At 48.8% G+C, this 26,981-nt stretch overlaps 1 protein-coding gene across 1 annotated transcript; it reads left to right on the top strand.

The window, feature by feature from the left end:
* Nucleotides 1-23,283, top strand: PNLDC1 (PARN like, ribonuclease domain containing 1). Its single transcript, XM_025383114.1, has 19 exons — nt 1-132; nt 536-593; nt 872-945; nt 3,371-3,410; nt 4,067-4,190; nt 4,644-4,732; nt 6,080-6,180; nt 8,839-8,915; nt 9,108-9,251; nt 10,119-10,188; nt 12,489-12,574; nt 14,401-14,456; nt 16,752-16,816; nt 17,329-17,382; nt 17,849-17,891; nt 21,139-21,238; nt 21,545-21,720; nt 21,853-21,951; nt 23,036-23,283. Exons 1-19 carry the CDS (start codon nt 57-59, stop codon nt 23,097-23,099), a joined length of 1,596 nt encoding a protein of 531 aa, XP_025238899.1. The 5' UTR covers nt 1-56; the 3' UTR covers nt 23,100-23,283.
* Nucleotides 23,284-26,981: the final 3,698 nt, after the last annotated feature.

The following is a 26,981-nucleotide window of genomic DNA, read 5'->3' as shown; positions in this document are numbered from 1 at the left end:
GGCAGCGCGTGGGCAGCACGTGATAGCCCTGCGCGACTCGGCAGAGCTGCGCGGCCATGGACGTGGGCGCCGACGAGTTCGAGGAGAGCCTCCCTCTGCTGCAGGAGCTCGTCCAGGAGGCGGACTTCGTGGGTGAGGCGCCTGGGATTCGCGGCTGTGCAGGACAGAGCCCCTTGCCCCGGGCGAGCTTGGGGAGGGGGTGGCGGGACGGTTGCCAGGCCACAGGGGCTCAGAGAGGGCCTCAGGAAGGACGGGGGCTTCCTTCTCCAGCCCCGGGGCGGTGGGACTTTGAGCAGCAAGTACACTCCAAGCCCCACGTGCCTTTTGGCCAGAGCCGGTGCGCACAGGTGCAACCCGGGACGGGGGTGCCTGGCTGCTCCTTGCCTCGGTTCCTCCATTTTCCCTTCCTGACCTCCCCTGGCTTCTTGAGCACAGGGGTGAGCCCAGGTGCCTCGGCCGCCTGCAGATCTACAGTGTGTGGAGTGCTGGCGATGTTCTGCACCCGAAGACTGGTATTTTTTTGCCTTCCCGGCAGGTCTGGACATAGAGTTCACGGGCCTTCGATCTAACCTGTCTGGACCCCAGCAGATCAGGTAAAACGAAAACTGTTCCCCTCTGTATAAGATCCGCTCCAGACCAGCATGGTTTCTGGCCAGCAGCCTGTTGACATCTGGGGGGCAGGACGTTTTGTGTGGCTTGCTCCTACGTGTTGGGGAACCTTGCTTTCGTCCACTAAACGAAGGTAGTGTTCCCTAGTTGTTGTAACAAGGAAAAAATCCTCCCCGGTTGAGAGTGGTGATCCTGCCGCGGAGGCCATAGTGCCGGGATGGGATGTCATTGCCCGTGGAGTGAGACGCCTGTTTGTTCACAGTCTTTTTGATTTGCCATCGGAGTGGTACCTAAAGACCCGTCAGAGCGTTCAGCAATTTACAATCTGTCAGATTGGTGAGTTTAATATCCAGCTGTTAGAGTTTTTCAAGAAGGTATTTTTATTGTCTTTGCGTTTCCTACTGTAATAACAGCTCTGAGATTTTTCAAGGATATTGAGTATCATTTTTGTATGCTTGTTTTGTTTTGCGCTATTTTATACATATGGAATGTTTTGGGCCATTTTATACATATGGAATCAACACTTCGGAGCAAACAAACTTTAGCGGCATTATTTCCATGCTTAAATAAGTCAGTGTTAAGGAACAATCACTGTTACTCTTTCAAGTTAAGCTGTGTGTGTGCAATTTTTATTTTATTTTATTTTGAGACAGGGTCTTGCTCTGTCACCAAGGCTGGAGTGCAGTAGCATGGTCTCAGCTCACTGAAGCCTAGACCTCCGGGCTCAAGTGATCCTAGCACGTCAGCCTCCTGAGTAAACTGAGACTCACTACCACACCCAGCTAATTTTTAAATTTTTTCAGGTGGGTTTTTGCCATGTTGCCCAGGCTGGTCTTGACTTCCTGGGCTCAAGCAATCTTTCTGCCTGTGCCTGTCAAAGTGGTGGAATTATAAGCATGAGCAACCACACGTGGCCTGTGATTTTTTTCTTTTTCTTAAGAAAATTTACACACAAAAATAATTTTTTTAAGGTCATCCCAGCTTCAGAAACTTTTTTTTTCCTTGATGGGGTTTGGAGCTTTCTTTTCTTTTCTTTTTTTTTTTTTTTTTGAGATGGCATCTCGATCTGTTGCCCAGGCTGGAGTGCAGTAGCGCAATCTCAACTTATTGCAACCTCCGCCTGCCGGGTTCACTCCATTCTCCTGCCAAGTATCTGGGACTACAGGCCCCTGCCACAATGCCCGGCTAATTTTTTGTGGTTTTGGTGGAGACGGGGTTTCACCATGTTAACCAGGATGGTCTCAATCTCTTGACCTCATGATCCGCCCGCCTCGGCCTCCCGACGTGCTGGGATTACAGGTGTGAGCCACTGCGCCTGACCAAGGGTTTGGAGATCTTTCTATATCAGCTCATACAGGTCTGTTTGTTGATTGATTTATTTATTTTCTGAGATGGAGTCTCGCTCTGTTGCCCAGGCTGGAGTGCAGTAGCGTGATGTGGGCTCACTGCAACCTCCACCTCCCAGGTTCAGGCAATTCTCCTGCTCAGCCTCGGGAGCAGCTGGGATTACAGGCATCAGCCACCAGGCCCGGCTACTTCTTGTATTTTTAGTAGCCATGGGGTTTCACCATTGTTGGCCAGGCTGGTCAAGACAGAGCTGTTAACAGTTGCATATTGTGGTTTCTTTTACAACTATTCAATCCCGCTTTTGTAATGTGAAATTAGCTGTAGATAATACATGACCAAGTGAGCATGGCTCCATTCCAGTAAAATGTTGTTATATTTACAGAGACAGACCCTGGGCCAGATTTTACTTTTCTGGGTTTGTCTGTGCCCTGCCCCAGCACCATGGGGTTTTGCTATGTTGCCCAGGCTGGGCTCAAACTTTTGGGCTCTGGATATCCTCCAGTCTCAGTTTCTCAAGTAGCTGGGAGTGCTGCCATGCCCAACCCCTGCTTTTACTATGAATGATGCTGAACGTGTGTGTGTTTTCCTCTCTAGCCTGATCCTTTACTACTTTCCTGTTATGGTTTTTTGTTGTTGTTCATTTGTTTTTAATTGTAAGACCTCTTTGAGAAGTATGGGAAACAGTTGTAGTTATGTTTCCATTATTGTACCCAAATTTGAAGTCCTTTTTTGGAGGGTGGGGGGAGGAGACAGAGTCTTGCTCTGTTGCCCAGGCTGGAGTGCAGTAGCTCAATCTGGGCTCACTGCAATACCCCCACCTCCCAGGCCCAAGCGATTCTCCTGCATCAGCCTCCTGAGTAGCTGGGATTACAGGGGTGCACCAACACACCTAGCTAACTTTTGTGTTTTTAGTAGAAACAGGGTTTCACCATGTTGGTCAGGCTGGTCTCAAACTCCTGACCTCAAGTGATCCACCTGCCTAGTCTCCCAAAGTGTCGGAGTTACAGGCGTGAACCACCGTGCCCAGCCTGAAGTCTTTTTTTACTTTGCGTATGGTTTTCTTTGAGGGGGGAGGAATAAACATTTTAAATGAGTTAAATATATACATCTTAATGGTTTTTGGTATTTTCTGTGGTTAGTTTTAAAACTATGAGAATGTGACTTTAATATTTACTTCTGTATTTGAAGAACAGGCCACAATTAGATTTTAGCAAATTCAGTATGAATTACAATTTGACATTTCTCATGCTTCCAGTCTGTCTGTTCTTTTTTGTTTGTCATTAAAGGTATTATCCTGTTGTAGAGCCCACGTAGTATCTGTGGGCCCAAAGTACTGTTTGAATTGTTTTGTCTTTGTAGTGAAATTCAGGGCGCTTTTCCTTGGCATTCATTCCCTCTACGGTCATTCTTTCAGGATTGTCTGTGTTTTCCGCCATTGAAGGAGAAGCAAACAAGTATGTATCAAGAGCTTCTGCAAAGGATGTTGCTTGCCCACTTACATTCCACAGCTGCCCCCTTCAAATTCTGCCTCAGATGCCCCAATCACTTTTGCCCTGGATGTTCTGTCTTCTCTCCTGGGTCTGTTCCTCCACTCACTCTGCCCTCTGTGGATTCCATGTCGTCTTTGACGTCTCTCTGGAAGCAGTACCTTTCGCGCCAGATTCACTGTGTACCTTAAGTGCTCCTGTCCCCATTTCTATCGTTTCCAGTATGCACCTATATTAATAAAAGCACCTGACACAGTGTTGTATAATGAAAGTGATGTTTGAACTACCTGACACAGTAGGCGGAAAGGATGCCTGAACTATCAGGATGTCTGCTCACCCCCCATGAGTAGTTGAGGGTGCCAGCCTGCACACCCTAACCTGGCATCCCTGGGCGACTTGTGGAGGGGCTGTCTCTGTGGTAGACCCTGGCCCTGAAGGCAGGCTCTCTGCCTTTTTCGTTTAGCACCCCCAGTGCCAGTCATAGCTCCTGAAACACAGCAGACACTCAGGCACACTCTGATTCTTCTTACCTAAAAGAAAGCGCCCACCCTGAAGCCTGCCCTGGGAACCAGAGGTTTTTTAAATGGTTGTGACTTTTTTCCTGTATGTTTCTTTTATTATAGGTATATAGCCCATTCGTGTAACTTTTTTCTCTTCCCCACAACGTTTGGGATTTTGGACTCAGAATTCTCTTTCCAGGCTTCCAGTGTTCAGTTTTTGAATCAGTATGGCTTCAACTATAACAAGGTATGGCACTGGAGGAGGGGAACGGGAATGTCTTTTGTTTGTTTGTTTTTTGAGATAGAGTCTTGCTCTGTTGCCCAGGCTGGAGTGCAGTGGTGCAATCTTTGCCTCCCAGGTTCAAGTGATTTTCCTGCTTCGGCCTCCTGAGTAGCTGGGATTATAGGCATCCGCCACCATGCCCAGCTAATTCTTTTTGTATTTTTAGTAGAGACGGGGTTTCCCCATGTTGGTCAGGCTGGTCTTGAACTCCTAACATCAAGCAATCTACCTGCCTCGGCCTCCCAAAGTGCTGGGATTATAGGCATGAGCCACCGCACCCGGCTTGGGAGTGTCTTAAAAGTGATCTAGACTAACTGGCCTATACAGCCCGTCTCCTTTCCCCTTTCTATCTGTCCTCGTGAGATCAGGCACAGAGGATCCCTCTGACTTGTCTCCTTGTTCTGTTTCTGTCTTAAGTTTCTCAAGAACGGAATCCCATATATGAATGAAGAACAGGAGAAGAAAATTCGACACGATATCCTGACTGGGAACTGGAGAGTTCGCAGGTATGGCCTGTTTCTCCAGGTGCCTTTTGGTTGCCTTGTTGCTGTTGTCCGCATTTCCCGTGGGCCGGCATGCTGTTTCCAGGAATGTGGCGACCTCCATCCATACCTGGCGGGGATGGCTTCAGTCGCCAGTGCGACTGGTGCTGCTCTCCATGTGGCTGAGCTGAGAATGACTTTCACCTGTCTCCATCGTGTGCCACTCCCTCATGAACCTCTTACTGCGTCGAGTGTGAGTTTCCGTGTTGAAAAAGAAACTGACTCCTAATTTGGAACTCAAAGAAACAAGAATTCCATTCCAGTGCTAGAGGGGAAGAAATGGCTCTGTTGGACTTGCTGTGAGATGTTATGTTGATCCCCCATGTGATCTTCTGAGGGATTTTTCAAGGATATCTCACTGGGAACCTTGACTGTACCAGTCGTACTGGGCACTGACTTCAGATGTGCACCTTAGTTAGGCTGTGTCTGCCCCACTGTGCCTGACCCTGCTGCCCTAGGCCGGAGGCCGGGAACTCTGCCTTTTTACTTTGGCTATCTGTGGCGGCCCAGTCTCCGAAACCTCGTATTCCTGTAGAGCTGGGGTCAGGAGTGACCACAGTGAGAGCAACAGCGTTGTGGGTAGACGGGCCAGGGGGCCTTGGGGCTGGCACCCTCACCTGGAGCCAAGTGCTGTCAGCTAGGTGTGGGTTTGAACAAGGCATGGAAGCTCTTTGCCTTTATCAGGAAAGGGAAGATTAAATGAACAACTGAAACGAGATGAGTGATGATCTCTTCCAGATAATTCTGTTCTGTTGGAGGAATTTTTGTCTCTTTGTATTTTTCCTGCTGGTTTTCATATAAAAATGTAGCTTTTTGTAAGGGAAAAACAAGTTGAATTTTTAACCTTCTTTTATTGTCAAGAGTTAGAGAAAGCCCTTTCCTTATCTCAAAATGATATTAGGTTCTGTGTCTGACACAAGAGACAATGTGTTTACCAAAGTCTTTGTGTTTTCCTGATTGTCCCAGATAAGGACTTTATCACCCCTGAAAACTGAATAAAGAAGACGGTCCTGATAGCAATGCTTGGTATTGGCTGGATCCCAATAGCTTTTCCTCCACACATCCTAGTGAAGCAGGAGGGGATTGAATATATGCCTGGATCCTATGGAAGGGTGTGGGCTATTCTTCTGATTGTTTGGCTTCCTATTGCATAAGAGCCTCAGAGAAGAAACCGTCTTCTTTGGGTTCCTTTTCTTTGTAGATTGCAACATGAAAACCAGAGGGCTCAGAAACTGCTCTCATGTTAACATAGTCATGCGGTTCTGATGTGTTTTTCTCTGACATTTTCACTTTTCATGCGCCCATTTTCAGCTCTCCAGATAAAGACCAAATCAAGGCGGTGATTGACAAAGTGACACGGTGGCTGGACCTGGCCAAGGAAGGTGACTGGATGACTCTTCCTGGGATCGCTGGTAGGCAGGGGCTGTTCCTCCCAGCGCAGGAGCATTGGGACAGGTCACTATCACCTGCCAGGAGTTGGGGGAAACACACCCTTTCTTGGGATCCTGGTCCCAAATGCCTCATGACTGAGTCTGATGCCAGCCAGCATTTGTTTGGGAGATACATAGTCTTTGTGGTTAAAGCTGTGACCTGCATTCACATGTTGAAGGCTTTCAACACACTTTGGGTTTCAAGACTGAGAAGGTCAAGTTCCATTCCTGAGCCATCCCTTTTATCTCAGATGCATTATCTCAGTCCTGCATACCCTGTATTATTTTGACTTTTGTTAATCTCTAAACTTTTCCCCCACCGTGTGGTGTGGAGACACAGTGAACATGCCATAGCTTAGCAGTTCTCAGAGGCTGGTCTGTGGATCCTAGAGTCTCTGGGACCTTTTCCAATGGGTCTATGAGGTCAGAACAGTTTTCCAAGCATCCCTCAGCTGTACTTGCTATTGTCATTGTGCCATTTTGGTGCCCAAGCAATGTTGGACAAAACTGTTGGCACCTCAGCACAAATTAAGGCAGGAGCATCATACTGTGTTCTTCGTTACCACTTACTCTCAGTTAAAAACGGAAAAGCCAATCTTACTAGCAGCCTCATTAGTGAAAAAATAATATTCTTGGTTGTATTAAATCTCAATCTTTTGATTGCTCATCTTTTAAATATTATATGTCAATATAGGTATGTAAAAAATAAGTATGCATAAAATATTGCTTGGCTGTGTGCCAAAATACGGTGATTGTGTCAAGGAAAAGTGCTTGTGCATGCAGTCTTTTGAGTTGAGAGCTGAATTAGCTGCTTTTTTTTTTTGGTATGGTTTTGCTCTTGTTGCCCAGGCTGGAGTGCAATGGCATGATCTTGGCTCACTGCAACCTCCGCCTCCCAGGTTCAAGTGATTCTCCTGCCTCAGCCTCCTGAGTAGCTGGGATTACAGGTGCCCACCACCATGCCCAGCTAATTTTTTCATTTTTAGCAGAGACGGGGTTTAACCATGGTGGCCAGGTTGGTCTTGAACTCTTGACTTCAGATGATCCTCCCAAAGTGCTGGGATAACAGGCATGAGCCACTGCACCCGGCCCCATGAAATATCATTTTTACTGGAAAGAACTGATTGGTTGCTTAGACTTGAAGGTTTCACAATCATTTTCTCAATGAAAAAAGCTTGTTGGCCGGGCACAGTGGCTCATGCTTGTAATCCCAGCATTCTGGGAGGCTGAGGCAGTGAGCCGAGATGACGCCACTGCACTCCAGCCTGAGCAACACAACGAGACTCTGTTTCAAAGAAAAAAAAAAAAAAAAACCCTGTCACTTCAAGGAAGATAACTCGCAGTATTTCCTAGTGATAAAATTACAGCTTTCAATCCAAAACTGGAATTTTGAAGAATTTAATCCAAAACTGGAATTTTGAAGAATTTACATGTGCCACCATAAGCTTGACAGCTTCCCAGTGCCACAGCCTTTCTGATGAGATCAGTGATCATATTTTCCAGCGTCTTCTGTTGGTGTTGTGTAATAACAACATGTGCAAACATTCGAGAGACCTACATAACCCTGCCAACCAGTAGTTTCCAAACTACTAGCACATGATGTTACTATTGTGCACTATCTTTTCTCATGGATAAGGGATCTATTCTAGGTATGAGATAGGCCAGTGGATTGTCATGTAGCAGTACAAGAAAACTCATTAATGATGGTTTCAGATTCCACATTGCAATTAATCTTTAAGAAACTACCACTTGTTGAATTTGGTACAGTTTTAAAGAATATCCAAAGTCATTTGATAAGGCTGGTAATTCTGTTCCCTTTTCCACCTACATATCTGCTTGAGGCTAGATTTTCTTTTTCTTTTTATTTTATTTTATTTTTTTTTTTTGAGACAGAGTCTCACTCTTGTTGCCCAAGCTGGAGTGCAGTGGCACCATCTCGGCTCACTGCAACCTCCGCCTCCCAGGTTCAAGGGATTCTCCTGCCTCAGCCTCCTGAGTGCTGGGATTACTGGCACCCGCCACCATGCCTGGCTAATTTTTGTATTTTTAGTAGAGTCAGGGTTTCACCACGTTGGCCATATTGGTCTCGAACTCCTGCCTCAGGTGATCTGTCCTCCTTAGCCTCTGAAAGTCCTGGGATTACAGGCATGAGCCACCACGCCCAGCCTTGAGGCTGGATTTTCTTCTGTTTCAACGGTCACATTCCAGCCAAATGTTAGAGATTTGCAAAAATGTAAAACTGTCACTTTTCTCTCTAAAGTTTTTGTTTTAGAAAATAGTTATTTTTTATAAGTGTTACTGTTGTTCTTGTATACTGGGTTTTTGTTATTTAAAAAACATTTTTTAAATGTAAGAGTTTTAATTTCTAACATGCTTAATAGCTGTGACTCACATAAACACAGACTCTATGGCATCCCCTACTTAAGAGTGGCCCTGAGATAAATAACTCTTAGAATGCTGCCCCAGATCCCATCATGACAGGCCAGACCCTGCCACATGGCTCGTGGGCTTAGACACCCTTCAAGCTGCCTTTCCACTTGACCTCTCCGTCTCTCAGCTTCTGCTCCTCCCGGGCTTCTCTTGTGAGGAACATGCCACAAGGTTCCAGGTACTGTGTGCCCCTGTGTTTCCCTGCTGCAGGCTTCCAGGCCTTTGAGGTCCAACTGGTGCTGAGGCAGGCCCTCCCCGACATCTGGACGGTGCTGAAAGATGAGGGGGTGAGTTTTCACCTGAGACCAGGGCATCAGTGGCTCCATCGTTTCTCTCTCATTTGGCCAAATCTGGCCTCTGAAAAGCTTTTCTCTTGCACACTGCTAGTTTTTCCCCCTTTTGTTTTGAGATGCAGAGCCGTTTCTTTAGGCCTCATTCCCAGTAACCCAGGATTCAGGGCATTTGTCCCTGCTTTTCAGGTGGTAGTGAAGAAAGTGAGTAAACAACATCGTTGGTATCTTCAGAACACCTCTTGTGACCGAGAGAGCTGTTGGAAGGAAAAGATTCTTCTCTCTGCAAGGGGTTTTTCTGTCTTTTTCCAAATGCTGGTGAAAGCCCAGAAGGTAGGAAAACATGTCTCTCTTCTCGGCCTAAAGGCAGTCTTTTGTATTTCTGGTCAGAGATGCTGAAAGCTCCTTCAACAACAAGATAAAATTCCTTAAGATAAGTGATTCCTTCTCATTAATGTTTTTCATGTTTTCCTTTCAGACAGGGTCTCACCTGTCACCCAGGCAGGAAGGAGTGCGGTGGCACGAACACGGCTCACTGCAGCCTTGACCTCCCAGGCTTAAGTGAGACTCACACCTCAGCTTCCCGAGTAGCTGGGACTCCAGGCACATGCCACTATACCTGGCTAATTTTTGTTTTGTTTTTGTTTTTGTTTTGTAGAGAGGGAACCTTGCAGTGTTGCCCAGGGTGGTCTCGAACTCCTGGGATCAAGTAATCTGCCTGCCTTGACCTCCCAAAATGGTGGGATTACAGGCGTGAGCCACTGCACCTGGCCTTCCTTCTCATTTATAACTAGCTTCGTGGATCTAACCTTGCTTTCACCAAATCATGATAGGTTAATTTGGGGCAAGAGTATCCATAAGAAACAGTACTACTTCTTTGCTCCTTTCCGTAACGCAGGAATTTCAGTACTAACTGATCTAAAACTACTTGGGAAACTGCAAGCGCCTGCTTCACAATATAGATTTCCAGCGCAGACCCTGCCTTACATGCCTCCTACTTGCGAATTATTTTCTTTTTTCTTTTTGTTGGCATTTAAGCGGTTGAACTACCTTTCATAGAGGCAAAGGAAGGTTAGGCTGGAACTGTCAAGTGATCAGAATTGCAGTGGGTTCTAATGCTACATCTCTTGCAAGAAACAGTCTGTAGTGTCTGTATTACGTTTTTTATTTTCTCTCACTTGTTGATTTACTCCCAAGTAGCCCTTAGTGGGACATAATATGATGATGGACCTGCTGCACCTCCATGAGAAGTTCTTCAGACCCCTCCCAGGTAGGGGCAAACCTATCATTTCTCTTCCTTCATGCTAGTTTGCCATCTGGCAGAGGGACGGGTCCAGGATCGTACTCCTGAGGCAGCCCCTAAAATGCACATTCCTCCCCAGTATCTGCAGGTTTCTGGAGAGTTCGGGCAGAGGCCTGTACTCTGATCTGTTACTGCCTCCACAGAGTGGAAAACCAGGAGACTTTGTCAAGGGGAAAAAAATTAAATTTGAATTGATACCTCTCTCCCCATTAGTGAAGCTGTTCAGAGTTACTGTATAAAACTTGACAAAATCAGAAATGCGTGAAGTCAGAAGTCACCTTTAATCAGCTAGTATCCTGAATTTTTTACATATTTGATTACACTGTATGTAAATATGTAAATGTATGTAAAAATGTAAATATGTATGTAAAGATTTGATTTTTGTTTGGCTTTTTTTCCACTTACCCAAAGCATTATTTTATGTTGTTAAAAACCTAATAGGCCGGGCACGGTGGCTCAAGCCTGTAATCCCAGCACTTTGGGAGGCCGAGACGGGTGGATCACGAGGTCAGAGGATCGAGACCATCCTGGCTAACCCGGTGAAACCCCGTCTCTACTAAGAAATACAAAAAAACTAGCTGGGCGAGGTGGCGGGCGCCTGTAGTCCCAGCTACTCGGGAGGCTGAGGCAGGAGAATGGCGTAAACCCGGGAGGCGGAGCTTTCAGTGAGCTGAGATCTGGTCACTGCACTCCAGCCTGAGTGACAGAGCGAGACTCCGTCTCAAAAAAAAAAAAAATAAAAAATAAAAAAACCGCCGGGCGCGGTGGCTCACGCCTGTAATCCCAGCACTTTGGGAGGCCGAGGCGGGCGGATCACGAGGTCAGGAGATCGAGACCATCCTGGCTAACATGGTGAAACCCCGTCTCTACTAAAAATGCAAAAAATTAGCCGGGCGAGGCGGCGGGCGCCTGTAGTCCCAGCTACTCGGGAGGCTGAGGCAGGAGAATGGCGTGAACCCGGGAGGCGGAGCTTGCAGTGAGCCGAAATCGCGCCACTGCACTCCAGCCTGGGCGACTAAGCGAGACTCTGTCTCAAAAAAAAAAAATAAAAATAAAATAAAAAATAAAAAATAAAAAAACCTAATAAATGCTGCTTCAGTGTCATGTGACACTGTCTTCTGGCTGTCCCCTGCTCTTCCATGGTTGATTCCATTACTGGACATGCAGTGGTGCAGCCTAGTGGGTAAAAGTGGGGACTCGAGCCTTGGTGGTCTCCTCCGTCCCACATTCATGACGTGTGTAGTCACCAGCGAGTTGACATTACCTTAATTGTAAGATTGGGATAATAGTGCCAATATCAGAGTGGTTGTGAGATTAAATGGATTAATATATAAAGAACACTAATCTAGATTAAAAGGGGTAAGAAAGTCTTAGGAGACATTTCCCCAAGAAACGATAAAACACCTGAGTTTAGGCATAATGAGAGAGTTGGAGGAGAATTAGCGGTGAAATTAATAATATGCATTCACCAAAAAACTAAGTACGACAAAATAATCGCTGGGAGAACAAAAGCTGTGCAAGAAAGGAGAAGTCATTGTAGCCACCACAGAGCCTTTTGTGAATGACGTGCGTGGAGGCGACAGAGATGAGCACGTGGTTGGAGGTGGAATGAGAGGGGTCATTACCCTGTCAGCTGGTGGGAGGTCAGGAGTGAGGTGTCTAACACTGCACCGCGCATGTGCTAGAGAGATGGGAATAAATACCAAAAACAGGAACAGCAAGTGGTTGCCTTTGGGGAGTAGGAAATGGGAGAGTAGCGGGAAGAGAACACAGGGTTGTGTTTTTGTTTTAGTGTGTGTTTTGCAATAACCCTCTTTAGATGCAGGTATAATTTTACCAGCTGAGTTCTTACATAAATTTTCTTTTACCAGGACACTTTGCTAGTTATAATTTTTAGTTGATTTTTTTTCTTGGATTTTCCTCTGAGCAGTTATTTACAAAGGATTTCATGTCTGCCTTTCTGATAATACTTCTGTTTTTAAGTCTTATCCCATCGGCTAGAACTTCGCAAACTACGTTAAGGTTGGCAGTAGAACGCATCCTGAATTTAAAAGAAAACCATTCGGCCTCTACTATTAAAAGTGGTGATGGCAGGTTGATCTGAGTTTAGAAATCCTTAGTGGCTAGGATTAATGGTGTTTTCAATTCCTGTTTTGTTTCAGTTTGCTTTATTAATCAGTGCCGGTGGCAAGCTAGGTTCAAGACGTTCCTTCCCATTTTTGCCAACAAACAAATTCACTGTTGACTACCTGGGTTTTTCCCCTCAGAAAGCTACAATCAATTTAAGCAGAATATCCACAGCCTATTTCCTGTTCTCATTGATACCAAGAATGTAACAAAGGATATCTGGAAGGTAATGAATAGAATTGCTTCGGGTTAAGGACTGTTTTTTCCATACCAGTAACACTTGGCTTTCTCTTGTGGGGTTTTTTTTCTTGTTTTTGTTTTATTTTGTTTCCTGGTTTTTTTGTGGTTTTTTTGGTTTTTTTGTTTTTTTTTTTTTTTGAGAGGGAGTCTTTCTCTGTCACCCAGGCTGGAGTGCAATGGTGCGATCTTGGCTCACTGCAACCTCCGCCTCCCTTGTTCAAGCGATTCTCCTGCCTCAGCCTCCTGAGTAGCTGGGATTACAGGTGCGCACCACCATGCCCTGCTAATTTTTTGTATTTTTAGTAAAGACGGGGTTTCACCGTGTTAGCCGGGATGGTCTCGATCTCCTGGCCTCATGATCCACCCGCCTTGGCCTCCCACAGTGCGGAGATTACAGGGGTGAGCCACCACGCCCGGCCAGCCACTTGTGTTTTTTAAAGTTGTTCCTGGATACTTTTCTGTCTTCAAACCAGTATCAGTTGCCTTTTGTATTTTGGCAGCTGTGGGTCATTGTATTAGCTTATGTATGAATTTTATTCCCTTCCTCTCATTCCAGTTTCCACATTTTGACTGATTTGTATAGAGTTTCTGTGTTTAGATCAGACAACAGAACAACTTATTTTAGAACTTAATGCATGCCTTGGGAATATTTGCAAGATGTGTACAGAGCACAGGGGGAGGAGGTTCCCTCCTGAAGAATCTTGAGAAAACCTCTTCTTTCTTGAGCCCCCCAGTCATGGGTTCTCAGCCCCGATGACATGTTAGAATCACGTGGGAAGTTGAAAATGCTGATAGCCAGGCTGCACTGGCAGCTTCTTGTCTGACCTAGAGTGAGGCCACATGGTATTTCTAAAGCTCCCCCGGTGATTCTGTTGTGGGGTCGAGGCTATGCACCATGTATAGACAAGAGAGACCCAGCTGGTTTACATGCTGCTTAGAAATGAAACAGAATAGCCAGGCACAGTGGCTCACACCTGTAATCCCAGCATTTTGGGAGGCTGAAGTGGGTGAGTGGCTTGAGCCCAGGAGTTTGAGACCAGTCTGAGCAATGTGGGTGAAACTCCATCTCTACAAAAAGTACAAACATTAGCGGGGCATGTCGGTGCATGCCTGTAGTCCTGGCTACTTGGGAGGCGTAAGTGGGAGGATCGCTTAAAGCCCGGGAGGCAGAGGTTGCAGTGAGCTGAGATTGCACCACTGTCCTCCAGCCTGGGCAACAGGGAGACCCTGTTTCAAGGGGAAAAAAAAACAACAACAACTGAGGAACAGAGAAGGGGGCATCAGATCAATGATGTGAAGCCTTAGGGTGATCCCTTAGAGTGAATTATCCAGGAAGGGAGCCACACAGATGGGAGTGGGGTATGTGGTCTGTGTCTGCCCAGAGGCTGTTATTATTTGTACTTGGCATATTTCCAGCTACTATGAACTTTTAGGGTTTAGTAACTAGGCATTGTCCCTCGGCCCTCGAGGCCTTAGAGTGACTGTATTCTAAATGTATGTCCCTGGCCTTTGTCCTAGTGCCTTGCTTTCCTTTGTTTATAGATAATCTCTTGAACACATCTTCTGAGGGAGATGGTGTGTGTAGTTTTTTTCTAGCATGGGTTTATGGGAGCCCTTATAGGAAACCCAGGGATACTGGGGTACCCTGACCTCTTAACTAAGGAATAAGGATAGTTGCACTATTTGAAGAGAAAGAGGAGGTTGTAGGACTGAGCATTTTCCAGGCCGTTTTAATGACCATTTGGTCCTGCCTGAGATAGAGAATAACAAAAGCGCAAATGTTTTCCTCTGGTTTGTTTTCCGTCATCGTAGGAGATGAATTTCCCGAGGGTGTCGAATCTTTCCGAAGTCTATGAAGTCCTGAACAGGTGAGGATGGCCATTCCTGGAGCTGCTGCTGGAGCAAAGTCTGCAGCTGTGGCGGCCTCCCTGTGCCCCGCAGGGCTTTGGGCTCTCTAGGCGCGCTCACCCTTCACAGTGATGCCTGCTTGGGACTTGGTCTCCTCCAGCTCCTCCTGCTTCATGGCCCTCTTCCTCCGATGACCCTCTTGCCTCAGTTTCCAAAGAGAGAGAAGCCAGAGACAGGAAATCTCTCAACCCCTGCCTCTCAAACAGTTGTACGCGCCCCTTTTTCATTGTCTCGCCCCTGTCACCAGCAAATGGGGCACCTTCCCTGTGTGAGGCCAGGCGGGAGAAGCTGCCACCTACTCGTCACCTTCACCCTTGCTCGGTGGCTCCCCACCCCTACCTGTCCCTTCCTGGGGTGTCTCCACCTCTTTTTGTCTCCCTCTCATTTCCTTCCACATCAACAAGTGTTCTCCTAACTTAACAACAAAACATCTTGAACTCTTCGTGCTCTTCTTCCCCACAGCCCGTGGCAGGCAGGGCCTTGTCTCCTTCACTTCTGCTCTCTGCAGGGGCACCCAGAGCCACAGGTCTGTCCCCACTCAGCAGGACGCGGCACAAGAGGCGTTTGGAACAGGGGTGGCACCCTGTTCTGGATGTGCGTGTGCGATTTTTTAAAACCCATTCCTTGTGGTTCGTGTTCTCTACCTGTCTCCTAAGTTTTCCCTCAAGGGCCCCTCCTCAGCCCTCTTCCTGCTCATTCCCAGGCTCCCGTGTGGCCTTGTCCATGCGCTGGGCTTCAACTCCCAGCACCTGTGTATGGCTGCAGTCCAGACCTCAGCATCTAGGACGCTGCGTTTACAGTGTCTTGTTGATGTTCCCACCCCGCATGACTTACGGGCACCTTCAACCTGACACTCCTGTCTGTCCCTCAAGCACACTCCAGTGCCTGGAAACTTGGAAGTCTTGATGGTACCAGGCGTGATACTGGGGGCTGTGTGTGCATGAGAGGGTGAAGGGCAGAGGGAGTTTCGTTGTAAATGCACAGGCTCTGATTCCAGACTTCCTGGGTTTAAATCACAGCTTTGCCACTCACTGGTTTTGTGAGTGACCTTGAGAGAATTACTCAATCTCTCTGTGCCTCAGTTTAACCATCTGTGAGATGAGAAAATCGTGTGTCACTCCAAGGTTGTCGTGAGGATTAAATGAGTTCGTAGATGTGGAAGGACTTAGCCCCTGGCATGGAGTCCAGGTCTGTTGAATCTTAGCTACCGCTGTTGACAACTATCCCGATCCTAACGGACAGCTCAGTCCACACCCACGGCGACAATGCCTGTTTGACAGATGGGGACATTAGGGCTCAGGGAGGCTAAGCACATGAGGTTCCAGAACATCTTATTGAGAACCAGTGAAATGAAGGTTTCCTTGTCATACGCCATCTCCATTCACCCAGGTCCCGGAGCCAAGACCTAGAAGGGGTCACAGAGCTGAGTTGCTCACGTCTATTGAGTCAAGTTTTATGGACTGGACCCTGTAAATCTCTCAAACCTCTCCTTTCTCTGCATTCTCAGGATTATTATCTTTTCATTCCAACCATGGAACTGTGGTAGTAGCCCCGGAGTGGTGTCCCAGCCTTGTGGCCTGCCCTCTTCATACCCCACACCACCCTTGAATGATGATCTAGAATGTGAATTTGAATGAGCTGTTTTTTCTGGTCAGAGTCTTTCTGTGGCTTCTGAAGTCCCTGTCTGTGGTAGGGGCTCTTCCCCAGCCTCTGGCCCTCCCTTCACATGGAAGCTTCAGCCCCACTTCTCACCTCACAGCTCCTGGGGTCAGACGTCCTTCTTTTCCTCACTGCCTTTGCCTGCTCGAAATGCCTGCCATCTTCCCATTCCTTGAACCCCGTTGGTTCCTGTGGTTTGGGACTCTCCATGAGTGCTGTCTGCTTCCAGAAGCCTGCAGGGTCCTGGCATGGCTGTCATACCTCAGGCCTTGCGTTTACAAGAGACAGGCGTAATTGTCTCTGTAGTTGTCACTGGACAGGCCACTGGACAGCTCCGGAGGACAGAGACAGTGTCTTGTCTGTCTTGGTGCCTGGGCTCAAGGGAAGCATTTGATAAATGCCCCTCCTGCACCATTGTTCTTTCCCCTGTCCGGTTGCCCAGTTACCAAGACGTTACCTGTCCATGCCTAGATTCGCACCTTGAAGATATGTCCCCAGTACATTTAAAAAAATTTATATTAACTTAAGGGACTGAGGAGAAAACAAGGGATTACTTTCAGCAAATTGTTTTTTATTCTATTTTTCTTTTCTAATAGTGACTTGAATCCCACCAAGAATTCTGGACCAGAGATTGTTCACGCAAGCAGGTGTGAGAAATACGGTACGTTCCCATGAGCCACACTCCTTGCACGGTCAGCAGAGTGCTGAGGTGCTCAGCTGAGCTTGTCCTTGACCCTGGTTCCCCCGCCCCACCCACCCCCTCGCCCCCCACCCCACCCACCCCCTCGCCCCCCACCCCCACCCCCACCCCCACCCCATCCCCGCCCCATCCCCGCCCCGGACAGCAATGGAGGGGGAGGTTTGTGTGGGGTTTTCCTTTGCTTACTCCACATAACTCCTGCCCCAAATGAGCGAGCCCAGAACGCATCCAAGAGCCCTGGGAGTTGTCCGTTTCCTCCTTAACATGGTCTTTAGTCTACAAGGCAACTCTGAGCTTGGGGCTTTCTCCACCATGGGGAGGACCAAGGTGAAGTTGGTGTGTGGGCCCACAGAAGGGTATGCAGGACCATGGGGAGGTTGTATGAGCTGCCGCTGCCGTGGATAGTGAGCTAGGATGGGGCGGGTTTCTCATGACTGCTCAACTCTCTCTCCTCCTGGTGGAAAATGCCTCAGTTAAGACAAAGTGCCCCCACGAAGCTGCGTATGATGCCTTCCTCTGTGGGTCAGGTAAGGATTGTGGTTCCTTTAAAAGGAAACTGTCTGTCTTTTTTTTTTTTTTTTTTTTTTGAGACGGTCTCACTTTGTTGCCCAGGCCAGAGTTCTGTGATGAGGATCTCGGCTCACTGCAGCCTCTACCTCCTGGGCTCAAGCGATCCTCCCGAGTACCTGGGACTACAGGTGCATGCCACTACACCTGGCTAATTTTTGTATTTTTTGTAGAGATGGTTTCACCATGCTGCCCAGGCTGGTCTCAGACTCCCGGGTTCGAGCAATCTGCCTGCCTCGGCCTCCCAATGTCCTGGGGTTACAGGCATGAGCCACCACACCCAGCTGGAAACTTACTTTTTGTTGGCACTATGCCCCTGCTGTCCCTAGATTCTGCGTTTATTTCAGATTGGCTTGCACATAATGAGAGAAAGCATGAGCATGCACATTTTGATACGCTCTGTTGTACTTCTTTTTTCCATCCTAGTTCTTTTGAAAGTGGCACACTTGCTTCTACAGAAGATACATGGGTAAGTGTTCTTTCTTTTCATCCTGCTATTCAATCAGTGGTCAGGATTTATTGAGCCTTTGCTGGAAGCCAGCACCTCCCCAGTCCCAGGGTCCTACCAAAGAATGGAGAATGTGAAGTGTCGCTGGTATAGAAATCTTGTTCCTGACTGGGCGACAGCCCACAAATGGCCCTGTGCCACAGGAGTAGCCCTTCCTACCACCCCTGCACCTGCCTGTATGAGTCGTGGCCCCTCATCCCCACAGATGTCAGGAGGCCAAGGCAGTGGGGTTAGGCTTAGGTTCTGACACCTGTCTCAGTCCTTCCCAGCCTGGTGTGTGTGCTTGATCTGTTTCTCACTTGTTTTCTTATAGCCACGTAAGCAACAATGAGGTACGAGGAGAAAGTGTTCAGGTCAATGAATGACATATCCATTGTTGGGGGGGCACATAGGTGGGGAGAGATGAATGGAACCCCACATTGGAATCTTCTGTGCATTTTCCCATGGCAGTACCATCCTTGATGCCTGTAGCCCTGGGCACATAGGCACCAGAAACACATTTGCAGTGTACACGCTACAGCACTGTCCTTGGCATGCACATTTGTTATGTAGGACTTAGCCGGCCAGGTGAAGGGAAATTTGGCTTTAGTTCTCTTTGTGAAATTGTTTCTAGCTAATTCATTATGCAAAAGGTACAGGGGTTAGTCCTTGCTACTTTGTGCTTGTATGGTTTTCTATCTTTCCCGCCGCGCCTGTCTTTGATTCCTAGTACATGCCATTGTTGATCGCACCTACGTTCAATATTCCAGTCCCCCGCAACCATCATTAAGGTGTTATTTAATTCATGCTTGTAGGACATAACAATAACCAACTTCGCAACCTCCTCCACCACGCCACAAAACCACAACAAAAATAAAATTCTATCCAAACCCCCCCACCCCCATCTCTGACCTTTACCTAAACCCACTTTTGCCAAACCCCAAAAACAAAAGCCTCAATTTACCCAGCCAGAGCTCGTATTTTCATCTTTTAGGTATGCACGACCTCAACTGCCACTCCCTCAACTAATATAAATTTACTTCACCAAACACTCTTGACACCAACTCACGACCCTCCGCCCATTATCAAACCCACCCCTTCCCCTCACAACCCTAAAGAAATTGCCCCACAATCACACTCACACTGACGTTTATGTAGCTTAAACCCACCTAAAGCAAGGCACTGAAAATGCCTAGATGGGTTCGCACACCCCATAGACACATAGGTTTGGTCCTGGCCTTTCTATTGACTCTTAGCAAGATTACACATGCAAGCATCCCCGCTCCGGTGAAGACGCCCCCCAAATCACCATGACCAAGAGGAGCAAGTATCAAGCACGCACATGCAGCTCAAAACACTTTGCCTAGCCACACCCCCACGGGAGACAGCAGTGACAAATCTTTAGCAATGAACGAAAGTTTAACTAAGCTATGCTATGTTAAGGGTTGGTTAATTTCGTGCCAGCCACCGCGGTCATACGATTAACCCTAGCCAATAGAAATCGGCGTAGAGGGTGTTTTAGATCTAATACAATAAATCTAAACCCCATCTAAACTGTAAAACTCTAGCTAACGTAAAATAAACTACGAAAGTGGCTTTATAATTTATGAACACACAACAGCCAAGGCCCAAACTGGGATTAGACACCCCACTATGCTTGGCCTTAAACCTCAGTAGTTAAAACAACAAAACTATTCGCCAGAATACTACAAGCAACAGCTTAAAACTCAAAGGACTTGGCGGTGCTTCACATCCCCCTAGAGGAGCCTGTTCTGTAATCGATAAACCCCGATCCACCCCACCCTCTCTTGCTTAGTCTATATACCGCCATCTTCAGCAAACCCTGATGAAGGTTACGAAGTGAGCGTAAACGCCCTTCCCCGCAAAAACGTTAGGTCAAGGTGTAACCTATGAGACGGTAAAAAATGGGCTACATTTTCTACTTCAGAAAACCCCACGATAGCTCTTATGAAATCTAAGAGCCCAAGGAGGATTTAGCAGTAAATTAAGAATAGAGTGCTTAATTGAACTAGGCCATAAAGCACGCACACACTGCCCGTCACTCCCCTCAAATATACTTAAGGAATATCTTAACTAAATGCCGTAATATTTATATAGAGGGGATAAGTCGTAACACGGTAAGTGTACTGGAAGGTGCACTTGGATAAATCAAGGTATAGCTTAACATAAAGCATCTGATTTACACTCAGAAGATCTCAACGTCGCTTGATGACCTTGAGCTAACACTAGCTCCAAGTATAATCAACACTAATATCAGACCCACATATACACCAAACCATTCACCCGCATAAAGTATAGGCGATAGAAATTTTAACCTGGCGCTATAGATACAGTACCGTAAGGGAAATGTGTGCTGTGGGATTCTAATGTGTGCTGTGGGATTGATGTAGAAACATCTTTTTGGATTATAATCTATTAACTTGGGTCTTGCCTATATTTGTCCATTTTGGCAGTGGATGTTATAAATACAAACATTCTGTGACACATGGATGGGAAGCTTATTTCTTAAATAAGAAATGCGCCAGCCTCACCCTCATTCTTGTGGTTTGGCTGTTTATGGGCCCCTGGTGAGTATGTGTGTGCTGGACAGGGAAGGCGCTGGCAGTAGTGGAGCACCTCAGTGCCCCGGGTCACACATCTTCTATTTCTTTTAATCCCCGTGGCCTAAAAGCCCTCCCTGCCTGTCTGTGTGGCCCGTGGTTTTGCTGGGGCCTGTGCTCGGGTGTGTGTGCTCCCTGGACACTGCGTGGCCCGTGGTTTTGCTGGGGCCTGGGCTCGGGTGTGTGTGCTGCCTGGACAGAGGGGGCGCTGGCAGTGGGAGGAGGCTGTGGGATGAGGGATGCCCTTTTGAAATCAAGGTTGATGTCATGCCAAGTGGGGACAGCATGGGGCTTTCTCTGAATCGTGGTGTCGTGCTGATTCTCTGAGCCTGTTGCTCTTTGTCAGCAGTGGGACCCTCACCAAGCCATCACCAGCAGATGGTGACTGTCCGGAAGCTCTGTTTCCGTGTGGGCCACTGAGAATGCTTTAAGGTCGGCCAGCTGGGGAAGCACCCAACCAGAGCCCCAAGACTTGTGAGGGCGGGAGGGGGAGAGAGCCGTCCGAGGCAGTGTCCTTCTCCTGTTCTGTCACCGGATTCTTGGCTGTGACCGAGGAAATGGATGAACTTCCATGTGCCCGACAGCTTTGGGGTTTTCTGTCCTTGCAGCATCGACCCCGTGCCCGAGTCGTCCTTTCCTCAGTACCTCGACGTGCTGGCTCCTTACGTGAACCAAGTGAACCTCATCCGCGCGGGGGTCCCAAAGATCGTGAGTTGGTCTCATTTAGCCTCCTTGCCCTGTTCAGAGTTCAGAGCCTTCGCTGGGAAGCGGCCAGTGCTCTCTGGTACTCGTGAGAGGGATTTCAGTGGTTGAAGAAATAAGAGCTGGCTTTTCCTTTCCTCTCATGTATCTCCACCAAAGCCAATATGGACTCATCCTTCCTTCTCTTCCCCTCCCCACCCCACCCCACCCCACCCCAAGCAGAGCCTTTCCTAGTTTCTCTTGAGATCTTTGGACTGGACAAGAAGTCAGGAAGCACTGTGGAAAATCTCTTGTGTTCTGCATGTTTTCTAGAATTTTTCTGGTCCAGATTATCCCAGTATCCGACCTCCCATCCTCATCCTCAGCATCAAAAGGTGGTCCGGGGTCAGCGAGCAGCAAGTCTATCATAAGTTTCAGAATCTCTGCAAGTTTGATGTCAGGCGACTCACAAGAAGCCAGTTCTTACTCCTGACCAATAAGTTTAAGGAGTAGGTGCCTCTAAGTCCGCGTCCCCCACGCCTCCTGCATTCATCCCTGTATGTCTCTGACTCCACCCGCCTGATCACAACAGGCGGTGCGATCCTGTTGCCTGGCTGACCATAGCAAACTTGTTTTGGCAGCGCGCGGAACGTCCTGAAGGAGTACCGGGGCCACCCGACCCTGTGCATCTCCCTGTACCGCTACTGGAGGCACTCCCCAGACGTCAACTGCGTGCTCCAGTAAGTGCTGGGCTGAGGCCGCCCGCCTGTCCCGGGGTCCCAGCATCCCAGCGTGGTCTGACTCGAGCACAGCTCGCTCACTGGTGTGTGTTACCAAGGGGGTTGTTGACGAGTGTGGTGCCCTGAACATCATTCAGTGATACTCACCGCTTGTCTGTGGAGTGCCTGGTGTGCTGGGCACCGTCGTAGTTCTGGGGCCTCGTCAGTGAAGCAGAAAATTCCCGCTCTCATGGAGTTTATGTGCTGGGGGAGATAAACAGGATAAACAAGTGTATCCTATAACGTATTGGGTGACAAGTGTTTATTAAAAATGAGAGAAGGGTCAGGGGTGGATGGCAGGCTGCAGTTCAGAGGAGCTGATGGGGGTCCTCATTAGAGACTTGGAGTGAGCCAGACAGAGGGGACAGCAGGGCGGGGCCTTCCAGTCAGGAGGCGCCAGGAGAGTCACAGGGAAAGGCTGCTGTGAGCAGAACAGCAAGGAGGGGACACGGGAGAAGGAACCGGGGCCCCCCAGGTGGGGGCCACCCAGGGAGGACTGGGCTTCTCTCAGGAGAGAGGGAGTCGCGGAAGTTACGGCAAGAAGGTCGATGACCCGACTCAGGTTGTCTTCCATGTGTGGGGTAGACCATAGAGGCAGCGCTGTGAGAGCGGTCAGGAAGGAGATGCTTCAGCTGGGTCACAGCTCAGTGCAGCCGGGGGCAGCGGGGTGGAGTCGGCGACAGACCAGAGAAGGATCAAGTGGGAATCCAGGGTTCGGGTCCTGAACAACTGGAAAGGCAGAGTTGCTGTCAGTTGAACTTGGTGAGGTTCTGGCTTGTGGGTTAGGGGCCACATCCGTTAGAAAACAACATTGCTGAAGAAACACACTGAGCTCCGCTGCAAACCCTTTTTCTTTCAACCTGCGGTTTGCATCCCAGAGCCAGCCTAACCTCGAGAGGCAGAAGTTCAGCGTTGGCACTGGGAGAGTGACGAAGAGGAAGAACATCTGAGTGCACAGGGCTGGGAAGGAAGAGGGGCGAGCCTGCGTCGGTGCCTCTCGCCCTGCTGGGTGCCCCGGCCACTGATACGTGTCATTGTCTTGCAGAGTCTGTGGCATAGTGACTGCCTGGGCCCTTCTCGCGTTCATCTTCGGAAGATCTGGTCCCTGAGCGCAGCGAGGCCTCCTGCGGCCACCCTCAGGTCCCCGTGCTCTCTGGAAGGTGTGCTGGGTGTGTTTGTGTAAATCAGATTCTGTTTGCAGATGGATCTGTTTGGTCGTTTCTAGAAATTCTGTTCTGTCCTGAACACGAAATTCTGTCAGCACTCTCAATGATAAATCAGCCGTTGGGTATCATACCTGTATGTGTGGCCAGAACTTTTCTTTCTGTAAATGCAGGCAGAGCAGTCAGCACCTTGGGATTTAAGCTCATGTCTCACAAGCAGGTCATTGTGCTAGGAGCTGGACACCAGATGAAGAAAAGGCGACGTTATTTCTGGGAGAAAAACTAATGGCTTATTACTGGCTGTTGTTGACTTAGTTCTGAGAAATGGCCTTCCTAAGTTTAGTAAAGGAAGGAGGTGAAGCTCGGAAGAGGGAAAGTCGTGTGCAGTGGGGACATTTTTGATAAGCGTTGTAAACTGTAAAACGTTCCCGTGCATTTAGAAACAGTGACCTGCAGGCAGCCCCAGTGTGCGCCTTCGATGCCGGCACCGCCGGACGCTGCGTCTCCTCCGCAGCGGTCTGCACTACACTCAGCTTTCTCGGTAGCTTTTCTCTGTGGGGATCTACACTCGGCTGGGCTCTTTGCTCAACCTGGAGCTTCACTTTTGAGGGCTCTGCAAAGCTGATTTAAATTCAGCCTGGGAGACATTTTTCCTCTAGAAAAACAAGCATTCGTGGTAGTAGCTGTCCACAGGAGGGCGTGGGAACTGCTTTTCCAGAGGTCACACCCCTTTCCTGAGGGATGAAGGGCCCAGTGGCCCCACAGGATCCTCTGCAGCTCATGGTCCAACCAGCCATGCCACACCCCAAACAGCAGCTGCTTCCTCACCTGCTCAACCCGCATCGTCGGGGCAGTGTCAGGGTGTTGGTGTTTTTGTTTTTTGGGTTTTTTTTTCACTGAATGTGACTTGTTTTGAGACAGGGTCTCTGTCACCCAGGTTGCAGTGCAGTGGCACGATTGTGGCTCACTGCAGCTTCTACCTCCAGGGCTCAAGCAGTCCTCCCACCTCAGCCTCCCGAGTAGCTGGGACCACAGGTACATGCCACCACACATGACTCATCTAAAACAATTGTTTTCGTAGTGATGGGGTCTCCCTATGTTGCCCGGGCTGATCTTGAACTCTTGGCTTCAAGCCATCCTCCCGCCTCAGCCTCCCAAAGTGCTGGGATTACAGGCGCGAGCCACCACGCCAGGCTGATTGAATGTAGCTTTGCTGAAGATAATTCCACTTTTCTTTCATGGACTTTGGGCTTGACTGTTTGGGTAAGCCCTGCATTAAGTAATCTTGCAAGTCCCTCTTAGAGGCCTGGCTTGAGGGCTGTTTGGCATCCCAGCGGTGGAGCAGGGTCAGGCACGTTAAGCTTTTCCATTGAGCTCTGGAGTTGGAGGCACTCAGCACTTTTGTAAGGCCTTGTTCATTCACCTCTTCTCTGTCCAGCATGTCTTCACTGGACACCTGCTGTATGTTCTTCCGTGCACCACGCTGTGGGCAGGGTCCTCATGTCTGTGGTGACCTGGCTGACCCCACAGCCCTGCATCGCACCTGCTGCTCCTGCATCGATGCTGCTGCATCGCACCAGGACACCCCTGAGCTGGAAGAGCCGGAAGCTGTGCCACAGCCAGGCTTTGTTGATCAAGTTTACTTTCTGAGTTTACTGCTGACCAGGGCACTGCTCAGAATTGCTGAGTGGTTTGGGGCCTCCCGCCCTTAGCAGCTCTTGCCTTGCCTAGGTGGTGGTAGGGGGACAAGGCAGGCTCTGCATCTCTCCCAAGGTGTTCTCCCCGCTCCCGTAGCTCTTCAAGGCTGCGTTTTACCTGTAGGTCTCTCTCCCATCATTAAATGAATAAAACCGAAACAAGGCAAAAAGCCAGCCGTTCTTCTCTCCTTCCCTAACTCTGTCCCCTCTCCCTGTGGCCCAGCTGCTCTTCCCTTTCCGTTCAGGCTTTCGAGCATGTGCTTTCCATCTTTCCCGCCCCTACGTGCCCGGGGGCCCATGCCAGTCATTAGGACCCCCTGGCTTCCTTCTCACTCCTCTCCGGCCCTGGATGGTGCAGCTGCTCTGGACATTCTCCCCGAGTCTCTGGTCACTCTCTTCTTGGTTGCCCTCAGCTCTTCCCCGGCCCTTTAGATGTTGATATTCAAGGAACTGGCACCATCTGCCGTGACAGTGCCAGGCCCTAGCATGACTCTGAAGTTTGTTCTCAGCTAACGTCTGTCTCCTGGGTCCCAGGTCACCTACTGAGCCTCTGGATTTTCCCAGACATGCCAAGCTCCACACAGGCAGGATGGATCACTGTCCTTCCAAGTCACCTGCCTTGATGGAGGTTGTGAGCATCTCCCCAGCTGTAGTCTCCGGCTCCTAAATTCTCCCCACCTCCCTGCCCCGCTTCTGAGCAGCCACCCACCTGTAGCTCCTAGACTCTCCCCCCATCCCCGCCCCTCCTCTAAGCAGCCACTCACTGGCAGCTTCTGTCTTCCTGCAGTCCTCCTGGCTGTCCAGACCCCCTTCACATTACCTAGACAGTTTCAGGGCTCTCCTCTCTGGGAGAGCCCTGCCTGCCTCCTCGTCTCCCTTTCCTGCTGTGGCCCTCACAGACATAAGTGGGCTCTGGAAGGCAAATCTGGTCATCTCTCCTGCCCAAGGTGCTTCTGTGGATTCTGCACCAAGTCCACAAGCCTTTTCTCTCTGCATTTGGGGTCCTGCCGTCTCTCTGGTCCCCCACGGGTGTCTGTCCTTGGGCTCACTGTTTATTTCTCTTCCTCTTCCCTGAGTCACCCACTGCTCAAGACCCAGCTCAGCGGACATCTCCTCTAGGTTCTAGGCCACTGTCGCCTGCTGTACCTGTCAGGTGTTGGGGGCTCACCCTGCCTCTGAGCACCTCTTGCCTGTCCCTGCTGGAGCACTTGGTGCTGTGTGGCAATGTCCCCTGGCCTGGCCCTGCACAGGCGGGCACTGGAGTCCTGGAACCTGCAGGGGCTCTCAGTATCCTCACAAAACAGTGCTCCCCGTGGCTGGAGCCTCTGCTGCGTTTTTCGACAGGGATTTGAGTTTGTTGCTGCTGCTCAGGTGAGGTGCTTTGAAAATGGCATTGAGTAATGATGTGCTTCTGCGGCAGAGGGAAAAGACAAATGACAGCCTCCAAATCTCCCCAGCCCACGGTGTTCTCACTGACCCACACAGCCTGATCACTTAGAAGTGATGTGATTTCATGTCCTTGTTCTTATAATTTTAGTTCTTGTTTGTGGTTTAAATTATTTCCATGAGATTTTTTGGTATGAGAAAGAAGTGACTAGAAATAGCCTTAAATGATCTTAAAATTAGCTAATCTTTCTCTTTGCATCCTTCAAGTACTAAGTTCGGGCTGCTGTAACAAAAATAACCATAGACAGGGTGGCTTTAAAAACAGAATCTTATTTCTCACAGTTCTGGAGGCTGGGAACTCTGAGATCCGGCACCAGCTGATCCGGCTCCTGGAGAGAGCTCTCTTCCTGGGCTTGCAGAGGGTGGCCTTCTTGCTGCGTCCTGACGTGGCAGAGACAGCAAACATCTGTCTCACGTCTCTTCTTATAAGGGCACTAATCCAATAAGAGGGCCCCACCCTCATCACCTCATCACCTCCCAAAGGCCTCACGTCCTAAGGCCATCCCCTTAGGGGTTAGGATTTCAACCTAGGAATTTGGGGGAAACACAAACATTCAGTCCATAGCAAGTATCTTTCCTTTTCTCTGAAAGATACAGAGGTTCATGCCACTTATTGTTACTACAGAAACCTTTTCTCTTTCTCTGTGGCCTTTTTAGCTCATGAGACAGCAATACTAATTTTCTT

The sequence above is a fragment of the Theropithecus gelada genome, chromosome 4 (genome assembly GCF_003255815.1).
Source record: "Theropithecus gelada isolate Dixy chromosome 4, Tgel_1.0, whole genome shotgun sequence".
NCBI classification, from domain to species: Eukaryota; Metazoa; Chordata; class Mammalia; order Primates; family Cercopithecidae; genus Theropithecus; species Theropithecus gelada.
This window is presented reverse-complemented; position numbering and strand designations above follow the sequence as displayed.